The 21,142-nt window shown below is 35.7% G+C and overlaps 1 protein-coding gene and 1 long non-coding RNA gene across 7 annotated transcripts; one reads left to right on the forward strand and one right to left on the reverse strand.

The window, feature by feature from the left end:
- Window positions 1-1,474: 1,474 nt before the first annotated feature.
- LOC311085693 (uncharacterized protein) lies at window positions 1,475-11,830 on the reverse strand. 4 transcript variants are annotated; one of them, XR_014606893.1, is made up of 6 exons: window positions 11,743-11,830; window positions 4,308-4,595; window positions 4,055-4,192; window positions 3,637-3,746; window positions 1,994-2,239; window positions 1,475-1,912 (listed from the first exon to the last, which is right to left on the reverse strand). XR_014606893.1 is itself a non-coding variant. In XM_084118278.1 (4 exons), the coding sequence occupies exons 1-4, from the start codon at window positions 11,783-11,785 to the stop codon at window positions 3,694-3,696; spliced, it is 522 nt and encodes a 173-aa protein (XP_083974404.1). In that variant the 5' UTR covers window positions 11,786-11,818; the 3' UTR covers window positions 1,475-3,693. The 4 variants fall into 4 exon arrangements, 1 of the variants encoding a protein (XP_083974404.1); XR_014606894.1 differs by having other exon boundaries at window positions 3,629-3,746; window positions 11,743-11,825; XR_014606895.1 differs by having other exon boundaries at window positions 1,475-2,239; window positions 11,743-11,821.
- Window positions 11,831-12,120: 290 nt separating this feature from the next.
- On the forward strand, window positions 12,121-19,141 carry LOC311085701. Of its 3 annotated transcripts, XR_014606905.1 has the most exons (6): window positions 12,136-12,219; window positions 12,548-14,434; window positions 14,692-14,880; window positions 15,284-15,359; window positions 17,466-17,531; window positions 18,584-19,141. It is a non-coding gene; the product is annotated as an uncharacterized lncRNA (long non-coding RNA). The 3 variants fall into 3 exon arrangements; XR_014606904.1 differs by having other exon boundaries at window positions 12,121-12,219; window positions 12,548-14,880; XR_014606906.1 differs by lacking the exon at window positions 12,136-12,219 and having other exon boundaries at window positions 12,359-14,880.
- Window positions 19,142-21,142: the final 2,001 nt, after the last annotated feature.

Below are 21,142 nucleotides of genomic sequence, written 5' to 3' on the forward strand. Positions count from 1 at the left end.
TACTTTTTTTAGGTATATACATAAACACGCAATACAGCCAAATTGCTCCACGTCATTTATTTTTGTGAAAAGCCAGTGCAGGCCTGAGCGGCGGTCATATTTTGTACCGCCCAGCGGTACATCTAGTTTTACTTGGATTAAACAAAGTATAGTCAAGTCAAGTCATATTTATTTATATAGCACTTTTTACTATACAGATTGTTTCAAAGCAGCTTTACAGTGATAACAGGACATTCATGCAACATATATATTTTTTGGAGCTGTACAGCAGCTCTAGAAGAAAGTCATTGTCCAGTTTAAGTAAGTTCAGGGTTGATTCATTTCAGCTGTGAAAATCATTAGTTATTAATTTAGGGGCCATTTACACAACACTGTTTTCAACTGAATCAGGTACGGGCAACTCTGGCCCAGTTTTGAGGAGAGTTTACCTCCAACCATAATCGAGTACATCTGAAAATGTAACCAAAGTCTTCAGGTTTACTTATAGACAATCATGGGCAGGTGGGTTTGAGGTTGGAGCTAAATCTGCAGGACAGTGGACGCTGAGGGCCAGGGGAGCCCACCACCACTGCTTTAAATCATGCAGAACATTATTTAGTAGGCTTACATAAAAGGAAGAAATGGCCGCTTCCCTCTCTCTGTTCCAGCATCCCAACCAAACATTTCTCTTCCCATTCCTTCCGCATAGGGGCAGCCACCACAGCAGAGCAGAGGGGCCTTTCCGATCACCAAATCAAAAGGCTAGGTCAATGGTCGTCCCATGCCTTCGAAACATATGTTCGTTCAGATCTGCATAACATTAGACAAGCACAACAAACACTAGCATCCGTCTGAGTCTGGACCGCTTCTCCCTACTATTTTGCATCTTTCCGCTTACCTAGCCCCGCAGGGCATGTATTCATCTGGATGCAGTGAGAGCTCTCCCTTTTCGTATGTCCCTTGGGTGCAGCGGGGCCTCATGTCTTTACGTGATCTAAGCCCCCCGCGTCAGAAGGACTTTAGTTCTGCTTTTTCCTTAAATACCGCTCCGTCTTTCTGCGGTAGGGAGATTCGCTTTGGATATCAGTGGCCCGTTTGCCTTTAGGGATGAGGACCTCCTTCCCCGTCCGTGACATCTGGGGGCCCCTTGTTCCTTTGACTTTTTACAGCTTGGGGCTCCATGTCATGGACGCTCTGGCAAGGGCGTTCTCCAACCTCAAGTCAAACTTCCATTCCTTTGTGAGTGAATGCAGCAAAATCTCAATTTAAAAAAATTGACCCATGTGACTGTTTTTGTGGTGCAGGGTCGCATATAGACATATGAATTCTGTAATATCATTTCTAAATCCTTTGTTGTTTATAGGTCAGTTGTTCACACATAATGAATCGCAGTGATCTGAATGAATTCAGCTCACACAGAATGCTTTTTTTGCCCTTTATAACATGAGATGCAGTGCAGTGGAGTGGAATGAATAACCATGCAAGGCTTTTAATTTTAAAGTTTTTAAAGTTTAATTTATTTGACACGTCAAATACGACAGTCTACCACAAGCTGATATAAAATAAGAGCAATGGACCACAAAAACTAAATGCAAAAACAAGATAAACTGTAGCCTGCAGTTTAAATATTAGGTTTGTTAACACCCTTTGTCATGGACTTTGTGCTTTGTAACTTTGTGCTTTGTAACTTGTACAGATTGTTTAGATGCACAAACAGCTATTACACACTAAGAAAAAAAAGAAAAGAAAAAAAAGCATAATAGTTCCCCTTAATGTGTGGTAAGATTTAAAAGCATCACCCCCTGGTCCTGTCATATTGAATGCTTCCAGATTTGATGTCATAAACCAGCACTGCAACAGTAGCCACGCCCACCAGAGCAGATATTAACCAATCGGATCAGAGCTTCAGATAAACTACAACAGTGGACAGAGTCTGAGGGAGGAAACAGAAGAACAATAGTGTATTTTAACTCTTTCAGATGTGTAAAGAGTACTAACATTAATGCAGACTTGCCTGAACATGTGTGACAGAGATCAGTGATGTTGAGGTGTGTAGTTCGGTTGGTGAATGAATAAGACACGACACAGCTGTATGAATCATCCAGACACTGAATCTCCAGAGGTAGAGAGAGACTGATGTTGAGATCAGATTCATTCACATTCAACACTGAACACAGCAGTGAACATCTGGACTCTGATGATCTTGATGATGATGAACATTATAAAGAGTCTCTGGTGATGACAGGAACCTGCAGAGGAGCTGGAAAACATGGGAGTAAAAAATTCGAAAATATGCTTTTCACTTTACTCACCATAGACAGTAACACTGAATCTCTTGCTGATGATGGTCAGAGATGTAGTTTATATCAGTGTCATCTATACGTTCTGTCTGTGGATTTCAACTATACGAGTCTCTTGAGGTTCAAACATACACAGGATCTGATCTTTTTACTCTGTATTTCAGTAACATCAGGTTTTAGAGTGACAGAATCTCCCTCCATCACTGTTACTGACTAGTGTTTAAATAAATGCTCTACATTTGTTGATTAAAAGTGTTAAGAGTTTCTCACCACTCAGAAAAAACAAGATCAGAACACACAGATGAGAAGACATCGTGACAGAAACAAATGTCCAACCGAGAGTCAGAAGAACAACTTCTGGATTAAGAAGTTCAGGTATTTCCAAAGTCTAAACTGCTAAATCAAAAGCAAGCTGGTTTTAGTAGTCTCTGTTCTCTGTCTCGCTCTCCTGATAAAGTTCAATGTATTCTTTATCTTCTTCTTAACATTTCAGAAACCCTCACATGTGTGTCTCATGAACATGTTTTATCACAACATCATTCTGGATTCCTCTTTATTTGAAAACTCTCATTTCAGGTTCTCAGAAGGTTTGTTTGTGGTTGTGAGAATAAACTGCTCGTCTCACACTCTCATAAACACAAACACACATTAACTGAACATCCGGGCAGCACATTAAACCACAAGCCTTCAGTTCAAACACATTTACTGACCTAAATAACACAAGAGCTGACTCTAAAACATGCTGGATCATACACACAATATAATGATGAATTTATTTAAAACAATTTGAATAAGTGGATCAAATGTTTATTGATTTAATTGTCTGTTTTAGTTCAATTCATATTTTAGTAGACAGATTCATCAAATGTTCCTAAATTACAAGTTGAGCACATTCCATTATATCAAATCTACACTGAAAAAAATGATTCATTGACTAGTTGAATTTACTAAAAAAAATATGTTAATTGGATCCACATAATTGATTTTAGCTACATTTAAACAAATGCATTACGTTGAACTAAGTTCAGCTTAATGCATTTGTTTAAATGTAGCTAAAATCAATTGTGTGGAACCACTTATGATCATTTTTTTTAGTAAATTCAATGATTTCAGTAAATTCATTGAATTTACTAAATGTTTTTATCGTAAGTGGTTCCACACAATTGATTTTAGCTACATTTTAACAAATGCATCAAGTTGAACTTAGTTCAACGTAATGCATTTGTTTAAATGTAGCTAAAATTAATTATGTGGAACCAATTAACATAATTTTTTTTAGCAAATTCAACTAAGTCAATGAATCATTTTTTTCATTTGACACTTTTATGTTAATGCATAAATCTTGCAACCTGAAGACCTTGTTAAACTGATGGTTTTGGTGTGTTGAATGATGAGTGATGATCAGTGACTGGTGTCAGATCTGAAGACGGTAGATGATCTCTGTGTATTCTGACATGCTTTCCTGATCTAAAACACAAACATTTTCAGTGTATTTAATATCAAGTGCTGCTTTCATTTCACACTGATATCATATATTTTATATATATATATATATATATATATATATATATATATATATATATATATATATATATATATATATATATATATATATATATATATATATAATATTTTATTTATATTACCAATATACACAAAGTTTTCATGTTAAAACTATTAAAAATGTTAATAATGTAATTTAGCTCTTAGTTGTAAAGCCAATTTGCATTAAAGAGGGTTGTTGTCTTATCAGATAGTAATATAGTGATACTTGCCCTCTGGTTTTTCTCGGTTGCATTTCTTGCAGCAACAGTAAAACACACATGTAGAAATGATCAGCAGCAGAAGCAGCAGCAGCAGCACACAAACTGCTGTTAGAATTAATATTTTAGGCAAATCACTAAATGTCATTTCTGTAATAAATAAAGAGAAATGGTCAATACTTTCAGTCAGACTTCATAGACAGTATGAACTGCACATTTACAAAGAAAAAAAGAAGAAAGTTGTAAAATGTTGCTGCTGACATACCTGGACACGTCCGACAGAGATCAGTGTTGTTGAGCTGTGTAGTTCTGTTGAGGAATGAATAAGACACGACACAGCTGTAGGAATCATCCAGACACTGAATCTCCAGAGGTAGAGAGAGACTGATGCTGAGATCAGACACACTGATGCTGGACAATACACTGATTCCTTTGTACCAGGAGAGAGTCACATCACTCACATTCAACACTGAACACACCAGTGAACAATTTGATGATGATGATGATGATGATGATGAAGAGTCTCTGATAATGACAGGAACTGTCAGAATACCTTGAAACATTAAAGAAAAACATATTTCAGGAACAAGCAATTACTGATATTGACGTGTGTAAAGATCTTCAATCATCATTAGATCAATAATAAATAAAAGTTAACATCAGATTTGCATTTGGATTTAATATTAAAACCGTGTAACTTATTCAGTTTAATCACCATAGACAGCAATGTTGAAACTCCTGTGTTCGACCCTTTCATTCATGACCTGTAGTTTATAAAGTCCAGAGTGTAATGTGTTGATGTTTGTGATGGTCAGAGATCCTGTCTTCTCATCTATCTGTAATCTGTCTCTGAATCTCTCATTATTCTCTTTACTTTCAGATATAGAGATGATCTGTTTATAGATTTCAACTATTACAGTCTCTGAACTGTTAAGTCTAAATGTCCACAGTATCAGATCATCTCTCTGTATTTCAGTAACATTAGTGTGTAAAGTGACAGAATCTCCCTCCATCACTGATATCGTCTCAGTTTCATCTGTATAAACACCAGACACACCTGGAACAAAAGAGTCAACAAAAATAAATAACAAATTCTTATCTCAGATATTTTAGTTTAATAAAAAAAGTCCCAAGTCATTCCTGTTTCTAGTCAAACTGTTTGGACATACTGGACTAGTCCGACTGTATAAGTATATAGGCTACTACAAGAATTGAAGCCATACAAATATAACTTAGTTACCACCCAAAATCCATAGACAAAAACAGAAAAATTGCTGAACCATCATATTCGCTAATAGCCCAAACAGACTGGAAGCATAACACGCATAAAAAAACTGAAAATCACGCAAATAAAACCTTGCCTATAAAAGGCTGTGTCTCACTAACTCGAAGCACCACCTTGATTGTGGGCTGGTTTCCTCAACTCTTGACTTTCTCTGTCTGTCTGAGATCAGTGTGTGTGACAGAATCTCCATCACTGACACTGACTTCACTGCATCAGTATCAACAAACACTCCTGAAGAGCATATAAACGTTTTCCAGACAAAATTATGTTATTTACACAGAGAAGATCTCGTAAATAAACTCTGTGTGTCCGTAAACAATCCACATATAGTAATAAAAAAGTGCACAAACTATAAAAGTGATTTCTATTTACTCACGGCACAGGCCGAACAGGAACAGAAGTCATTCTGACTTTCCTCAACTCCAACAGAAAACTGTTATAAGAGCATAATTTAAACTGTGATCTGATCTTTCACACACTGATGTTCTCATTATGAGGTTTATATGTGGTTGAGAAAACAAAGCACACACTTTACACTCACACAGACAAACTTCACATCTCAACACAATAAACCACAACCTAACGCGGGGCTAGTTGTAACACACGTGGTTTAAAACTTTCCACACACACCAGCATGACAAAACTTAGTGTATTTACTAATTGCCATATCAACACTATATAGAGCAGAAATTGAGCCAAAAAACAAAAAAATCTTTGGAAGAAATCACTGAACATTTCACAAGTTCATTTGCCCATATAATCTCTAAGCTAATAAGGTTAAGCGTACTTGGCTTGCTGTCTGCAGTGGAGGGGCTTGAGGAAGCAGCTTCAGATCCAGCTCAGATAAAGCTCTCAGTGGGACTACTAATGCTGGGATGAGGAGTATGGCAGCAAGATGTCTAAATTATGATGGTGGAGCTGGGGAGGAGGAGGGACTCTGACACAGCTGATGCCAGAGCAAGATGAGCGGCTGCTTATATGATCTGCAGTTCATTGAGAGATTAGATGGGTTCACTCCTCACGAAATTAAGTTTGTGAACTTCACTTATTTTTATCATAGCAAAAATAAATTTCTTACTGAAGTTCTCATCTCAGTTTTTAGTGTTCTTATACAATGAGACAAATCTGATATTATTGAAATCTTATATCTGTTATTTAACAGTTTTAACAGTTCTTTAGAGCTGATCTAACCAGCAGAAGACACTAGCAGGGTTTAAATCCCACTTGTGCTGTTGAGCCCCTATTATAAATATGCTATTCTATTATATACTTTTATGAATTATATTTAGAAACCATGAGAAAAGGTGCATAAAGACTGAGAGTCAATGTTCAGAAATTTTTATTTATTATTATGTTTTGAATGTTGTATAGTTGTGTTATCCTGTGTGTTCATTGTCAAACTCAAAAAATATTGTATTTTTAATTATTAGAAAATGCCATTAGTTTATATGAAAAGGTTAATAATTGTACTTTATTGACAAAATATTTTAGTTTGTCTTGTTGGCTTTATATTTTTTTGATTAGATCAGAATTTTAAGCTGTCATATGATCATGTTACAATGTTGATCCACCTATGGGGCATGTTGTCACATTTCACTTCCATTCTTTAGGGGGTAAATCGAGAAAAAAAGTATACACAATGAAACAAAAACAAAATTGTACTAGACATGTGGGAAATTAATGTGGGAAAAAAATAAATACTATGAACCTAAGTGGATTTACTCAAACTGAGAAAGTCAAAAAGTGTTAGGTTGTGCCCTGCTCTCTCCTGTACAGAGAGCAAGTCTGGACGTCCAAAAACTTTTGAAGACTGATGGTTATTACTGTTGTGACACTGCCCTCTGCTGGTGGAAATGAGTTATTGGATGTGTTCACAATTGGACAAGTTCACAATAGATTTCAACATTGAATTATATAGTGGCTTCAACGGGAGATAAAAATGTTCACTGATTCATTTGCATCTCATTATTACTCTTCCTGTTTTGTGTCTAATTCATTGTAGTACAATATTACGGTCGAATCCATGTCCAACCCGCAGATTACTCCTATGTTAGAGTATCTTAGAATAGAATAAAAAATAAATTCTAGAATAGAAAAAAAAAATAGAAATAATACATATAGAAAATAGAATCTTGGAATAGAATAGAATAGAATAGAATAGAATAGAATAGAATAGAATAGAATAGAATAGAATAGAAAGCCTTTATTGTCATTATACTCACATACAATGAAATAAACTTAATGCTCCAGAAAAATAATAACTTAACATGAATAAATGTGTCACTTCCACATATCCTTCTTGGTATGAAGAATTCTGTAGTGAATATAAACTCATATCAATGTCAGGACTGATTTGACAATAACCAGCCAAACTCATGAACACATGGATTTCTCTCAGTCAGCAGGAGCGATTAAACATGTTCAATACTGAATATTGACATATTTATAATGGCTTATGATTCCTGAATGAAATCTTACTTATATTTTTCTGAGTTTTTTTTTTTGTCCTGTTGAGACTCTCTATAACCGTCCCCATTATATAAGTCATCATCACTTCATATTTCTCTGTTCAAAATGTTATATTTAAAACAATCTCATAAAATTATTGATGCAATTGTTATGTGTAAATGCAAACCTTACCTTAAATCCTCATTAAACAAACAAACACTAATTATGACCGGTCATATAGGGATTGTCAAAGGTTTTTTTTTTTTTTTTTTTTTTTTCGTCATCTACTGAATTTTTCGTCAACGATACCAGGGACACCGAAGCACTGGGGAACATGAAATTTGGTGGGCATGTAGCCCCACTAGACTTTTACGGAAAAATTTCGTTTGGTCCCCGGGGGCCACTCCCCCCCCCCGAAAATCAATTTTGGCGAATGCAAACAACGTGATTATTGTTCATGAGTCTAACATGAAGAAAACATGTAATCTACCTGAGGGAATAATATGCTCAAAAAACATTTCTGATTATTATTAATGTTTTAAAGCTTTTAGAAAGTACATAGAAAGCTTTTGTAACATTATCAACTGTCACTTTTGATTAATGTAATGCATCCTTGCTGAATAAAAGTAGGCAATTACTTTCTTTATTTTTTTAACCAAAAAATAATCTTACTAACCCCAAACTTTTGAACTGTAAGCCTAGTGTATAATGTTAAAAAAGCTTTCTATTTTAGATAAATGCTGTTATTTTGAACTATGGTTTGTTTGTAATGTGACTTTTTTCATGTATGACATTAAAATTATTTTTAGAATTAAATACATAAATAGGTTAAGCAATACAAATGTGTTTATGTCTGATAACCTTTTAAACACAAACTTAACTGCAGACACTGAAATGACGTACACTGTGTGATACAGTACAAATATTTTGAGTGTCCCTCATTTTCCTATAAATAACCACGATTGTCCCGCATTTTCCTTTTCTGAAGTTGGCAACCCTAACTGTCACACACACACATGCAGGAATACAAACAAACGCAAGCATGCACACACACTGACATCCACACGCACAGACACACACCCATACACACACATACAAATCCACATGCACAGACACACACAAACACACACGCACACACATGTACGCACGCATACATACACGCACAGACACACACACACATACACACACACAGACACACACATACACAAACACACACACATACACACACACACACAGACAGACATGCACATACTACTACTTTTTTTAGGTACATAAACACGCAATACAGCCAAATTGCTCCATGTCATTTATTTTTGTGGAAAGCCAGTGCAGGCCTGAGCGGCGGTCATATTTTGTACCGCCATGCGGTACATCTAGTTTTCTTCCTCTTAATATTTCAGAAACTCTCACTGTTTATTTCATAAACAAATGTTCCATCACAACATCATTCTGGATTCCTCTTCATCAGAAAACTCTAATTTCATGTTGTTTCTGAGTCTATCAGGTTCTCAGAAGGTTGTGTTTGTGAGATTAAACTGCACGTCTCACACTCTCACAAACACAAACAACATTAACTGAACATCAGCCAGCTCATTAGACCACAAGCCTTCAGTTCAAACACATTTACTGACCTAAATAACACAAGAGCTGACTCTAAAACATGTGCTGGATCACACACTATAATGATAAATGTCTTTCAAATGTTTCAAATAAGTGATTGAAATACTGATTGGCTGAACATTAAATAACATTCAATTAAATAATTATATATATATATAAAAAAAACAAAAAAAAAAACATGATGAATCAAAAGTTTATTGATTTAATTTAGTGTCTATGACACATTTTTAGTACAATTATAGTAGGCAGATTCATCTATTGGCACCAAATTACATGATGAACACATTTCATTTCATTATATCAAATGCATTTGACATTTTTATGTTAATTCGTGAATCTTGTAACCTAAGACCTTGTTAAACTGCATGATGGTTTTGGTGAAATCAGTGTTGAATGAGGAATTATGATCAGTGACTGGTGTCAGATCTGAGATGATCTGTGTGCTTTCTGACAGGCTCTTCTGATCTACACACACACACACACACACACACACACACACACAACACACACACACACACACACACACACACACACACACACACACACACACACACACACACACACACACACACACACACACACACACACACACACTACTGCTTTAACATCTACAGAAGAGAATAAACCACATTCATTGAGCTCAGAGAGCAAGAGCGTCAAAAGACATTTGAAGACTGATGGTCATTCATTGCTGTTGTGACACTGACCTCTGCTGGTGGAAGATTTCTAGTGGCTTCAACAAGAGCTAATCATATTCACTGAATAAGTTTCAGCTCTTTTTTACTCTTTGCTCCAATATAAGATGGGAAAATCACAATAACGTAATCAGTACAGAGAGAATGTTTCAGAATAAGAGTTTATTTCCCGTCAAACAAATAAACATTCCTAGCCTGGATGCCAGCCGAACTATACATTCATTCACCTGAACTGGGTTTGTCATAATAAATTACTCCTAAACTAGAGATATTTATTCAGATGTTACTGGCGTTATTTTATTTTAAGGATATTGTCTTTTGTAAAGCTCAGAAGTAAAATTATTCAGTCAAAGGCCCTTTTTTTTTAAAACTTGTGAATTTATTTATTTTTTTGTCCCACAGACAGTTGAATCTCTTCAGTGAAGGTCTTTAACCACAGTTTTTTCACCCCCACGGCTTGTTCATAAAGTCCAGTGTTACGGCCCTGTCTTCTACTTTCTACCTGTTGGGGGCAGTATGACATCGGAATGTGTCTTTTCTTTTTTTTGCCAAAATAAAATAAAAAATCTCTGGAATACATCACTTAACATTTATTTAACCATAGAAAAAGTGCATTTCTTACTGAAGTTAATTTTTTATCTTTTTTTTGTTTTTTTTTGTGTTTATTTAAAATGAGACAAATCTGATATTATTGTAATCTTATATCTGTTATTTAACAGGTTTAACAGTTCTTTAATGCTGATCTAACCAGCAGAAGACACTAGCAGGGTTTATATCCCAGTTGTGCTGTTGGGTCATGTTGTCACACTGCGTTACAATGTGCCCCAGACATATGCTATTCTATTCTATACTTTTATGAACTCTATTGAGAAACCAAAAAAGGTGAATAAAGACTGCGAGTCAATGTAATGATTAATTATTATTATGTTTTGAACTATGCTGTATAGCTGCATTTTCCGGTGTGTTCATGTCAAACTCAAAAATTTGTGTATTTTTAATTATTAAAAAATGCCATTATTTTACATGAAAAAGTTAATAATTGTATTTTATTGACATATTATTTAAGTTTGTCTTGTATATATATATATATATATATATATATATTATTAGATCAGATAGCATTTTAAGCTGTCATATGGTCATGTTACAATGTACCCCTATGGGGCATGTTGTCACATTTCACTTCCATTCTTTTGGGGTAAATCAAGAAAAAAGTATATACTGAACAAAACCACATAATTGTACTAGACGTGTGAAATTAATGCAGGAGAAAAAAAAATACTCTGAACCCTAAGTAGGTTTACACAAACTTGTGGTTGTGCCCCGCTCTCTCCTAAAAAAAGTTTGTAGTAATCTGCTCAACAATGCTTTCTCTCTTTGGAATTTAGTTCTCCCAATAGTCTTTTCATTATAGTCTTCAACCATTATTTTCTTTTTACTCCCTAGACGTGCTCAGAAGAACTTTAACTCATATTTATTTGTGTAAAAAGCACTAACATTAATGCTCAAGAAACCATACCTGAACATGTCCAACAGAGATAGCGTAAATTATGTTATGTTTTTTTTTGTTTGTTTTTTTTACAATTCACTCGAGACTAGAGTTTAAATAAATGCTCCACATTTGCTGTTTAAAAGTGTTAAGAGTTTCTCACCGCTCAGGACAAACAGGATCAGAACACACAGATGAGAAGACATCGTGACAGAAACAAACGTCCAGCCGAGAGTCAGAAGAACGACTTCCGGATTAAAAAGTGTGTCTCATGAACAAATGTTTCATCACAACATATCTTTCTGAATTCCTCTTTATTTGAAAACTCTCATTTCAGGTTCTCAGAAGGTTTGTTTGTGGTTGTGAGAATAAACTGCACGTCTCACACTCTCATAAACAGACACACATTAACTGAACATCCGGCCAGCTCATTAAACCACAAGCCTTCAGTTCAAACACATTTACTGAGTTAATAACACAAGAGCTGACTGTCAGAAAGTCCGTCCCGGAACGGAAAATATGCAGTGATTCATGACGGACTGATTTAAGAGTTGCTATTTCCTTCCAGCAGACTGATGCAATAGTCAGATCCAGCCGTGCTTCCTGATATTGTTCAATGTTGTGCGTTCATGCAATAAATGTGAGTAGTTATTTAAACATTGTTTAGTCAACGCTTTGTATTTGTTATATTTGTCAGATGTTTAGCAAATGGCGATTGAGATATGCAAATGACGATCGCGGCGCGATCGCGGATAGCCGCTAATCAATGATCAGACACCTGCTGTTGTCATTATATGCTGCTTTATGCTGTATATTGGAGTTTATCGTAGAATTTAATGTTTATTGTTATCTGACAGTTGAGTATTCAATTATGATGACCGTTTAGTCATTTGTAGATACTTGGTGAGGTAATTTGTGTACAGTTACATTGTATTCATAATTATATTCCTGTATTTATGTATCTACAGACCACAACACAACGTGATAGTCACTTACTGCCTGACAAGTTATTAAAGAGAAGTTTATGAAGATACTTCCATTGTCCTTGATTCTCTTACCGGAATCACTGTCCATAATTGTCCGCCTACCGAACTGTAAATTACAAACGGTTGCCAGAGGTGCGACTCTGCAACACTGACTCTAAAACATGTATTTATTTGTATGATACAGCTGCAAATAAGTATTTGAACACCTGTCTATCAGCTAGAATTCTGACCCTCAAAGACCTGTTAGTCTGCCTTTAAAATGTCCACCTCCACTTCATTTATTATCCTAAATTAGATGCACCTGTTTGAGGTCGTTAGCTGCATAAAGACACCTGTCCACCCCATACAATCAGTAAGAATCCAACTACTAACATGGCCAAGACCAAAGAGCTGTCCAAAGACACTAGAGACAAAATTGTACACCTCCACAAGGCTGGAAAGGGCTACGGGGAAATTGCCAAGCAGCTTGGTGAAAAAAGGTCCACTGTTGGAGCAATCATTAGAAAATGGAAGAAGCTAAACAGGACTGTCAATCTCCCTCGGACTGGGGCTCCATGCAAGATCTCAACTCGTGGGGTCTCAATGATCCTAAGAAAGGTGAGAAATCAGCCCAGAACTACACGGGAGGAGCTGGTCAATGACCTGAAAAGAGCTGGGACCACCGTTTCCAAGGTTACTGTTGGTAATACACTAAGACGTCATGGTTTGAAATCATGCATGGCACGGAAGGTTCCCCTGCTTAAACCAGCACGTCAAGGCCCGTCTTAAGTTTGCCAATGACCATTTGAATGATCCAGAGGAGTCATGGGAGAAAATCATGTGGTCAGATGAGACCAAAATAGAACTTTTTGGTCAAATTCCACTAAACATGTTTGGAGGAAGAAGAATGATGAGTACCATCCCAAGAACACCATCCCTACTGTGAAGCATGGGGGTGGTAGCATCATGCTTTGGGGGTGTTTTTCTGCACATGGGACAGGGCGACTGCACTGTATTAAGGAGAGGATGACCGGGGCCATGTATTGCGAGATTTTGGGGAACAACCTCCTTCCCTCAGTTAGAGCATTGAAGATGGGTCGAGGCTGGGTCTTCCAACATGACAATGACCCGAAGCCAGGATAACCAAGGAGTGGCTCTGTAAGAAGCATATCAAGGTTCTGGCGTGGCCTAGCCAGTCTCCAGACCTAAACCCAATAGAGAATCTTTGGAGGGAGCTCAAACTCCGTGTTTCTCAGCAACAGCCCAGAAACCTGACTGATCTAGAGAAGATCTGTGTGGAGGAGTGGGCCAAAATCCTTCCTGCAGTGTGTGCAAACCTGGTGAAAAACTACAGGAAACGTTTGACCTCAATGACGTATATATATATACTGTATGATATATATATACTGTACACTGACATGACAATAATAAAGATAATCTCAGATTACCATTATAAGATAAATGGTGAAATAAGGATTTGATCCTCAGGCTGTGCATTTACAGTCAGTACAGCTGGTTCAGTGTACACTCTCAGAAAAAAAGGTACACGGTGGTACAAATAATGTTCCTCAAAGAACAGTTTTGTACCTTTTCAATAATAGTACCTTTAATGGTACAGGAAAGACCACTGATGATACTGTTTGGTACCTGTTAAGGTACAATTGAAATGAAGGTACATAATTGTTCTCACATCAAGGGTACAGTTATGGACCAAATTACTATTTCATTCATGATTGGTTGCTGTGTTGAGTATTTTGCATAGCAACAAGACACTGATTGGTCGAAATCGCTTCAGCCACGGAAATTTCCGAACTGACAGCGGGAAGCAGCTACACGGCTGCAGTGCGGTCGAGATTATTTTATCAAACTTGAAGAAGACGAAATTTAAAGGTGAGTTCTTATAATTTATGTATATATTTAGTTCACAAGTCTAAAATATAAATGTTTCAGCCACTTAACGTTATTTTAGCGAGTTGCTTTGCTCCAAATGCTTTTTAGCCATTTGACTTGTAAGTTATAACGTTACACTTTTTAATTTTTTTAATGCAATTATTGACTATTATTAAGTCATCACGTGTACAATATATGGCGTTTGTTCTCCATTATCCACCATAACGTTAACTGTTAAATGTTAACTTTGCTATTAGGCGACATGAAACTGATTGCCCAAGGTTGCTGCAGCCGTTACTGCATTTTCAAATAGACCGGAGAGCGGGAACTTCGGGAAGCAGATTACGAGCACGGAGCACCACCACAAGCCATGGCCTCCGCCCTCGTCAGACGTACTTTAGTGGCTGGACTCGAATTATAAGACGAAGAGAAGAGGAAATTCAAAGGTGGGTTTTATGATTATGTTTAACCAAATAAAATGTATAAAACGTTACAGCTACTCAACATGATAATAGCGAGTGTAACGTTAAATAGCTTATTTGTACGAATCCAGTCAGTGATAGCCGTCTGCATAATTTTTAAAGCAATTGAGTTTCTGTGTCGTAAGTTCACATTTAAAACATTATTGTTGTAAATGAATGCTCAACCAGAGGTGCCATGCTGGTGTAGCCTACTTTACATTAGTCCACAATGCGGTTTTGGAACAACGTGATTGAGCGCCAACGAACAGTGCGCAGATAAAATAGTTGATCACTCGTTCTGTTTTTGAATGCGATTAACGTTACCGGATTCTGTCCTAAGTAATATAAAGTTACATGTCATATCAGCTAATGTGTCTTTGATTTTTAGATCATGATGGGGTAAACTGCATGGTAAACTGTCAGTGCTGGTCATCTGAAAGTCTTCCTGCGTCCTCAGCTGTGAGGCAAGTATCAGTACAATGTGTTATTTGAGTTTCTTAATCTTATGATATTCTTTTTTCTGATGAGGTTGAATATTTCTAAGACAAAATGTTTGCCATAATGACAGAGTGATGTCAATCTTGATAAAGCACAGTAACTGCACTTCAAATGAACTCTGAAAGATTTCGGTCACTTAACTGAAAGTATATTCACCTAAAACTCTGACACTCACAAAGTATGGTAACGTTAGCATACCGGTACCAAATGTCAATATGAAATGTAATGTGTAAAATGGCGATGTATTTCTGTATTTATATTTACATTTTCTATATGATATGTGCAACATCTGGAGCAAAAAAATATTCAAAATCAATAATATAATAATTTGCATTACTACACTAGCTTTAACATAAAATTAAAACATACATTGAATTTTTTTTAAGTTCAAAAATAGAAAATGAAATGTATTACAGAAATTAGATGTTTAAAATGTTCAAGCAAATATTATAGCAAAACTATAATTTAGGTTATTTTTCCTAGTTGCTTTTACACTCAAAGTTAAGGCACTTGATGCAAAGATCATCTTGGAATCCTTTTTTTAAATCCAGATTGAATTTTGCCACGTTCATCGTGGGTATTTAATAAAAATGCAATCATAAGTGTCTTAACTGTGAGTGTAAATGCAATTAAGGAAAATAGCATTTAAATTATCATTTTGCTACAATTTTACGTTGAACATGTTAAAGGGTTAATTAGTTCACCCAAAAATGAAAATTCTTTCATCAATTACGAGCTTTCTGACCCCCCATAGACAGCTAAGCAACTACCACTTTGATGCTTTAAAAAGTTCCTAAAGTGATTGTAAAACTAATCCATATGAATTGAGTGTTTTAGTCTAAAATTTGTGCTGTATGATGAACAGGTTGAATTTAGGCTTTTATTCATCAATTCACATCAGATAATACGGTAAAAGGAAGCTCTAGCATGTTCCCTTGACATGCGAAAACAAATGAGGTTCATTCTCGTGTGTTGCGCAGCACGTTTGAGAAAGAGGTTTGTTCTCACGTGTCAAGCATGTTCGGTTGAGCTTCTGAAATCTGTTCATCATATAAAGCGATCATGTCTTATGAAAATTTGAACTACGGTAAACTGCTCGATTCAAAAGGATTGGTCTTACGATCTCTTTATGAACTTTTTGAAGCATCAAAGTTTTAGTTGCATGGACTGTCAATGGGGGGACAGAAAGCTCTCAGATTTCATTAAAAAGATCTTAATTTGTGTTCCAAAGATGAACGAAAGTCTTACAGGTTTGGAACAACATGAGAGTGAATAATTAATGACAGAGTTTTTTTTAATTTTTGGTGAATTGTGCCTTTAAACATCTCTAATCATTTTGTAATATGTTTAAATTACCGGTATATGTTAAAACAAGTGTAGGAGATGGCTAATTTAATTATATTATTGAATTTGAATTGTCACTTTGCCCCAAACATTGCACATATGGTATGGAAAATGTAAATTTAAATAAGAACATTGCCATTTTATATATTACATTGCCATTTTGCATATTAAATTTCAAAATGTCTTTTGATACCTGAATGCTACCATAATAAAGAGATCGTAAAATAATTTGAATTGAGCAGTTTAGTCCAAGTTTTTCTGTAGAGATACGATCATTTTATATGATGAACAGATTTAATTTAGGCTTTTATTCACATAAAAATATACATCAATTCACACATCAGTTGCAGTAAACAGAAGCTCAATCATGTTTGCTAAACGTGCGAAAACCGATGATGTTCATTCTCATGTGTTTTGCAGCACGCTTGAGCTTCCGCAAGAACCACTGAGGTTTGTTCTCGCTTGTCAAAGCAAGTGCGGTTGAGATTCTGTTTGTTCAATGTTTAAATGTGAATAAAATCCTAAATTTAATCTGTTTATTATACTAAGCGGTAGTCTCTTCAGACATTTTTTACCAAACTTCTCAATTCAAATGGATTAGTTTAACATTTTACTTTTCTGGGTATTTTATATGAAGCTTTAAGTGAATCATTTAAAACTTTGTGGGAAATGTAAAAATGCAGAAAGTTTTTTTGTGTGTGAAAATTGTTTTCTTATCTGCATTTCAGTTATTCCAGAAAATGGACCGAATGCATGCTGTGGTTGATTTAAGGTGTTTCCAGGATTCCTTAAAGGTATAGTTCAGCAATTTTTTTAATTCTGTCATTAATTATACACCCTCATGTCATTCCGAACCTGTAAGACCATCGTTTATCTTCGGAACACAAATGAAGATATTTTTGATGAAATCCAAGAGCTTTCTGTTCCTCCATTGGTAGCCTACGCAACTAAAACATTCAAGCCCCAGAAAGGTAGTAAAGACACCATTAAACTAATCCAAGTGACTCCAGTGGTTTAACCTCAATTTTATGAAGCGATGTAAGCTTTGTTTTGCCAAAAAAAAAAAAAGAAGCATAATTTACCTCTATATTTACAAAATAATATTATCTAAAGCACATTCATGGAACAACACCCGGTCTTGAGTCAACACAATTCGCATGCGTCGTAGTGCTCCCCCTAATAAATAAAGTGTTAAATTGTGTTTTTTTGCTAAAACAAAGCACCTGCATCGCTTCATAAAATTGGTTAAACCACTGGAGTCACATGGATTACTTCAATGATGTCTTTCCTATCGTTCTGGGCCTTGAATGTGTTAGTTGCATTGCTCCCAATGGAAGGACAGAAAGCTCTCAGAATTTCATTAAAAATATCTTCATTTGTGTTCCGAAGATGAACAAAGGTCTTACAGGTGTGAAATGACATGAGGGTGAGTAATTAACAAAATAATTTTCAGGTTGAGGTTTTTGAGGTTGTTAATTTGAGGTTGGCTAAGCTGAAATCCGTTATAGAAGCACATTACATGGATGCCAAACGAGATGTTGAAGGATGTGTAGTTCACCCAAAAAATGAAACAGTCAATGGGGCCCCATTGACTTCCATAGTATGAAAAATATTCTATGGAAGTTAATGGGGCCCCATCAACTGTTTAATTTTCGATTCTCAAAATATCTTTTTTGTTCAAGTTAACAGATTTGGAAAAACTTGAGGGCGAGTAAATGACAGAATTTTCAGTTCTAGGTGAACTATCCCTTTAAGTCTAGAAGTGAAATTTGAGCTTGTCATTGGAAGTATAGATTTAATAAATTTACATCTGTCTTTACTAATATTGATTCTTCATTATGTTCAGGAAGAACCGGCTACATCTCAACCCACTGTGCAGATCTTGGGAATGTCTTGACTGGACGTGTCTTCAGTGAGAGGAGAATCTTCAGCAGTGTAAAAATGGAGGGATCTGAAATTGCCGAGCAGTTCGGTTGGATGATGGTGTTTTAAAAAGTTAAATAAATGCAAGGGTATTGTGTGAAAAGTGGGGGGAAAAAAACAAGTCTAGCTTTGTTGTAGATAAGAAAATATATTTTATGTACTGTAACATTTTTGCATTTTAAATTCTTTCAAATCTTTTTAAAGAAGTGATATTCTGTTAATTTTGCTAAGTCTTTATTGTATTGTGAAATCTTTGATGTATTTACACAAAGATATACTTTACTGTAAGTTGGAATGAAAGTATTCAAATGTTCATATGAATTTGATATGTATTTACAGAAATTATTAAATTGATGCCTTTTTGATTCAGTTGTTGAATGTGCTTGTTATTCAATAGAAAAATAGCCTTTCTCGTAGGAACAAATTTGACACAGTTAAGGTACAAAGGGGCTTGTCACTGGGGCGGTACCTTAAGAGATCAAATTTGTACCTTTGATAAAAGGTACAATATTGTACCAACAAGTTAACCAACAAAAGGTACATTTTGGTTTGCCCATGGTACAAATCATGTCCTTTAAGGTACAAACTGGAATGGAACAAATTTGTTCCTCTATATTAAGGTACAATTTTGTACCAGTAAAAGGTACCGCCCCAGTGACAAGGGTTTGTACCTTCTTTGGTACAAAATTGTATCTTTTTTTCTGAGAGTGTACAGACTAACTTGACCTTGATCCATGACAACCAGCCAAATCCAGTGTGTGGTATTCTTGTAGATCTCACTCGCAGTCAGCAGAGGGAGCCCTTGGCTAATGCACATATTCAACAGACTACTAAATGCATGTTGCTCTAATTACTTACTAAGCAAAATATTGATGGTTGCATCTACTTTTCTGAGTTACTTCTCTTTATCTCTTTTTATGACTCCTGACTCTTGGAATAGGATAGTATGTGGATGGCTGTATAATAATACTAACTGACAACTAAGCACACAAACCAACTCTATACTCAAGTCTAGACATGCATGACTGAGTTATGCAGCCTGTAAAAAATTATCATGATTTTAATGGTCAAAGACTGTAAAAATGCTACAGTGAAACACTGTTAACTGTGATAGATCTAACGGTACATTTAATGTAATTTTACTGTAAAATACCGTTAAATTTACAGTTTTTTAACAAGTCATTGTAATTTACAGTGAAAAAAAAACGTAAATTGACATTCCCACAATTCCCTGTTTGACACTTTTGATGTACATTTGATGTATTTTTGTTAAAATAACTACAGTATGTTTCTTCATAGTTTTCTTAGGTTTTTTTTTTCTAATCAGTTATGACATTAGGGTTTTATGTTACCTTTAATGTTGTTAAATTAATGTTTATTGCATTTTTAAAATGTGTTACCATGATGGTGTTTAGTGTTTGTGTGAATGACACTGTGCAGCTTCTATATATTAATACTAACTTTGTTGTGTAAGCGCTGCTTGTGATGAGCTTTTGTAGGGGTTAACAGTTAAGGACCCATGTTTGAAAAGAAGACCCGGAGTCAGAATTATAAAAAATGTAAGAAAAGTTTTACTGAAGATAGTTTGCAGTTTCATAAGCAGAAGTCAGCTTCAAGACTCACACAGGAGTTCGTAGGCCGCCCTGCTTACATTTACAAAGATCACAGCAGTTATACCATTTCCAAGGTCTAAACTACGTCATTGCTTACAGGTTGAATGATTCTGATTGGCTAAGAAATTGATAAACAGTAATTTTCCATACATATACAGATAGACAGAAGCATATCTCCAGAGATAATGCCGCTGACACTCGGACCCTGAAGTCAGGCACGTCGTGACCTTCCAGGTCGCAGATTTGGGTTGCTGGGTGCCAGCTTGTCTCGAACAACAACTCAGTCAATCTCCAACAATGCCAGTGGTTCCTTAACCTATAAGCAAGAAGACTAACACACACACCAACACACAGCTTTTCCAAGGTTGGATTTGGCCAGGCTCTAACCATAAACAGGAGTCTCGTCTCAAAACATCAAGATAAGTTCTTTCTCTCAGGAAAGGACACTTTATTCTAAATGGAAACTATAGGCTTTAACTGACAAATGGTACCTTAAACTATAGACTTTAATGACCCCAATGTGTTTTAACATGTTGAAGACCTTTCTCAAACACAAAACAAGTCCTTATTTAATTTCTGGAAGCCGGGATAAATAGGCAAGCAATGTTACTGCATTCAGATATCAAATACAGACATTAAAGAACACATGAAAATAACATTTCAGTAGTCACACTGGTAACTTCTATAACAAAGTAAAATCTCCAGAGAAGTCATCCAACTCATGTGATATTTAGAAGGAAAAATATTGATTAATACCTTTATGATAATCACTCATTACATATACATTGAAGCAGCAGTGGATTACAATCCACCCCCTTCACTTTAATTCATCATGTGATTATCATCACCACTGTTATAGGTCGTTGTCA

The sequence above is a fragment of the Abramis brama genome, assembly GCF_963993115.1.
Source record: "Abramis brama genome assembly, chromosome: 6".
Taxonomy (NCBI): domain Eukaryota; kingdom Metazoa; phylum Chordata; class Actinopteri; order Cypriniformes; family Leuciscidae; genus Abramis; species Abramis brama.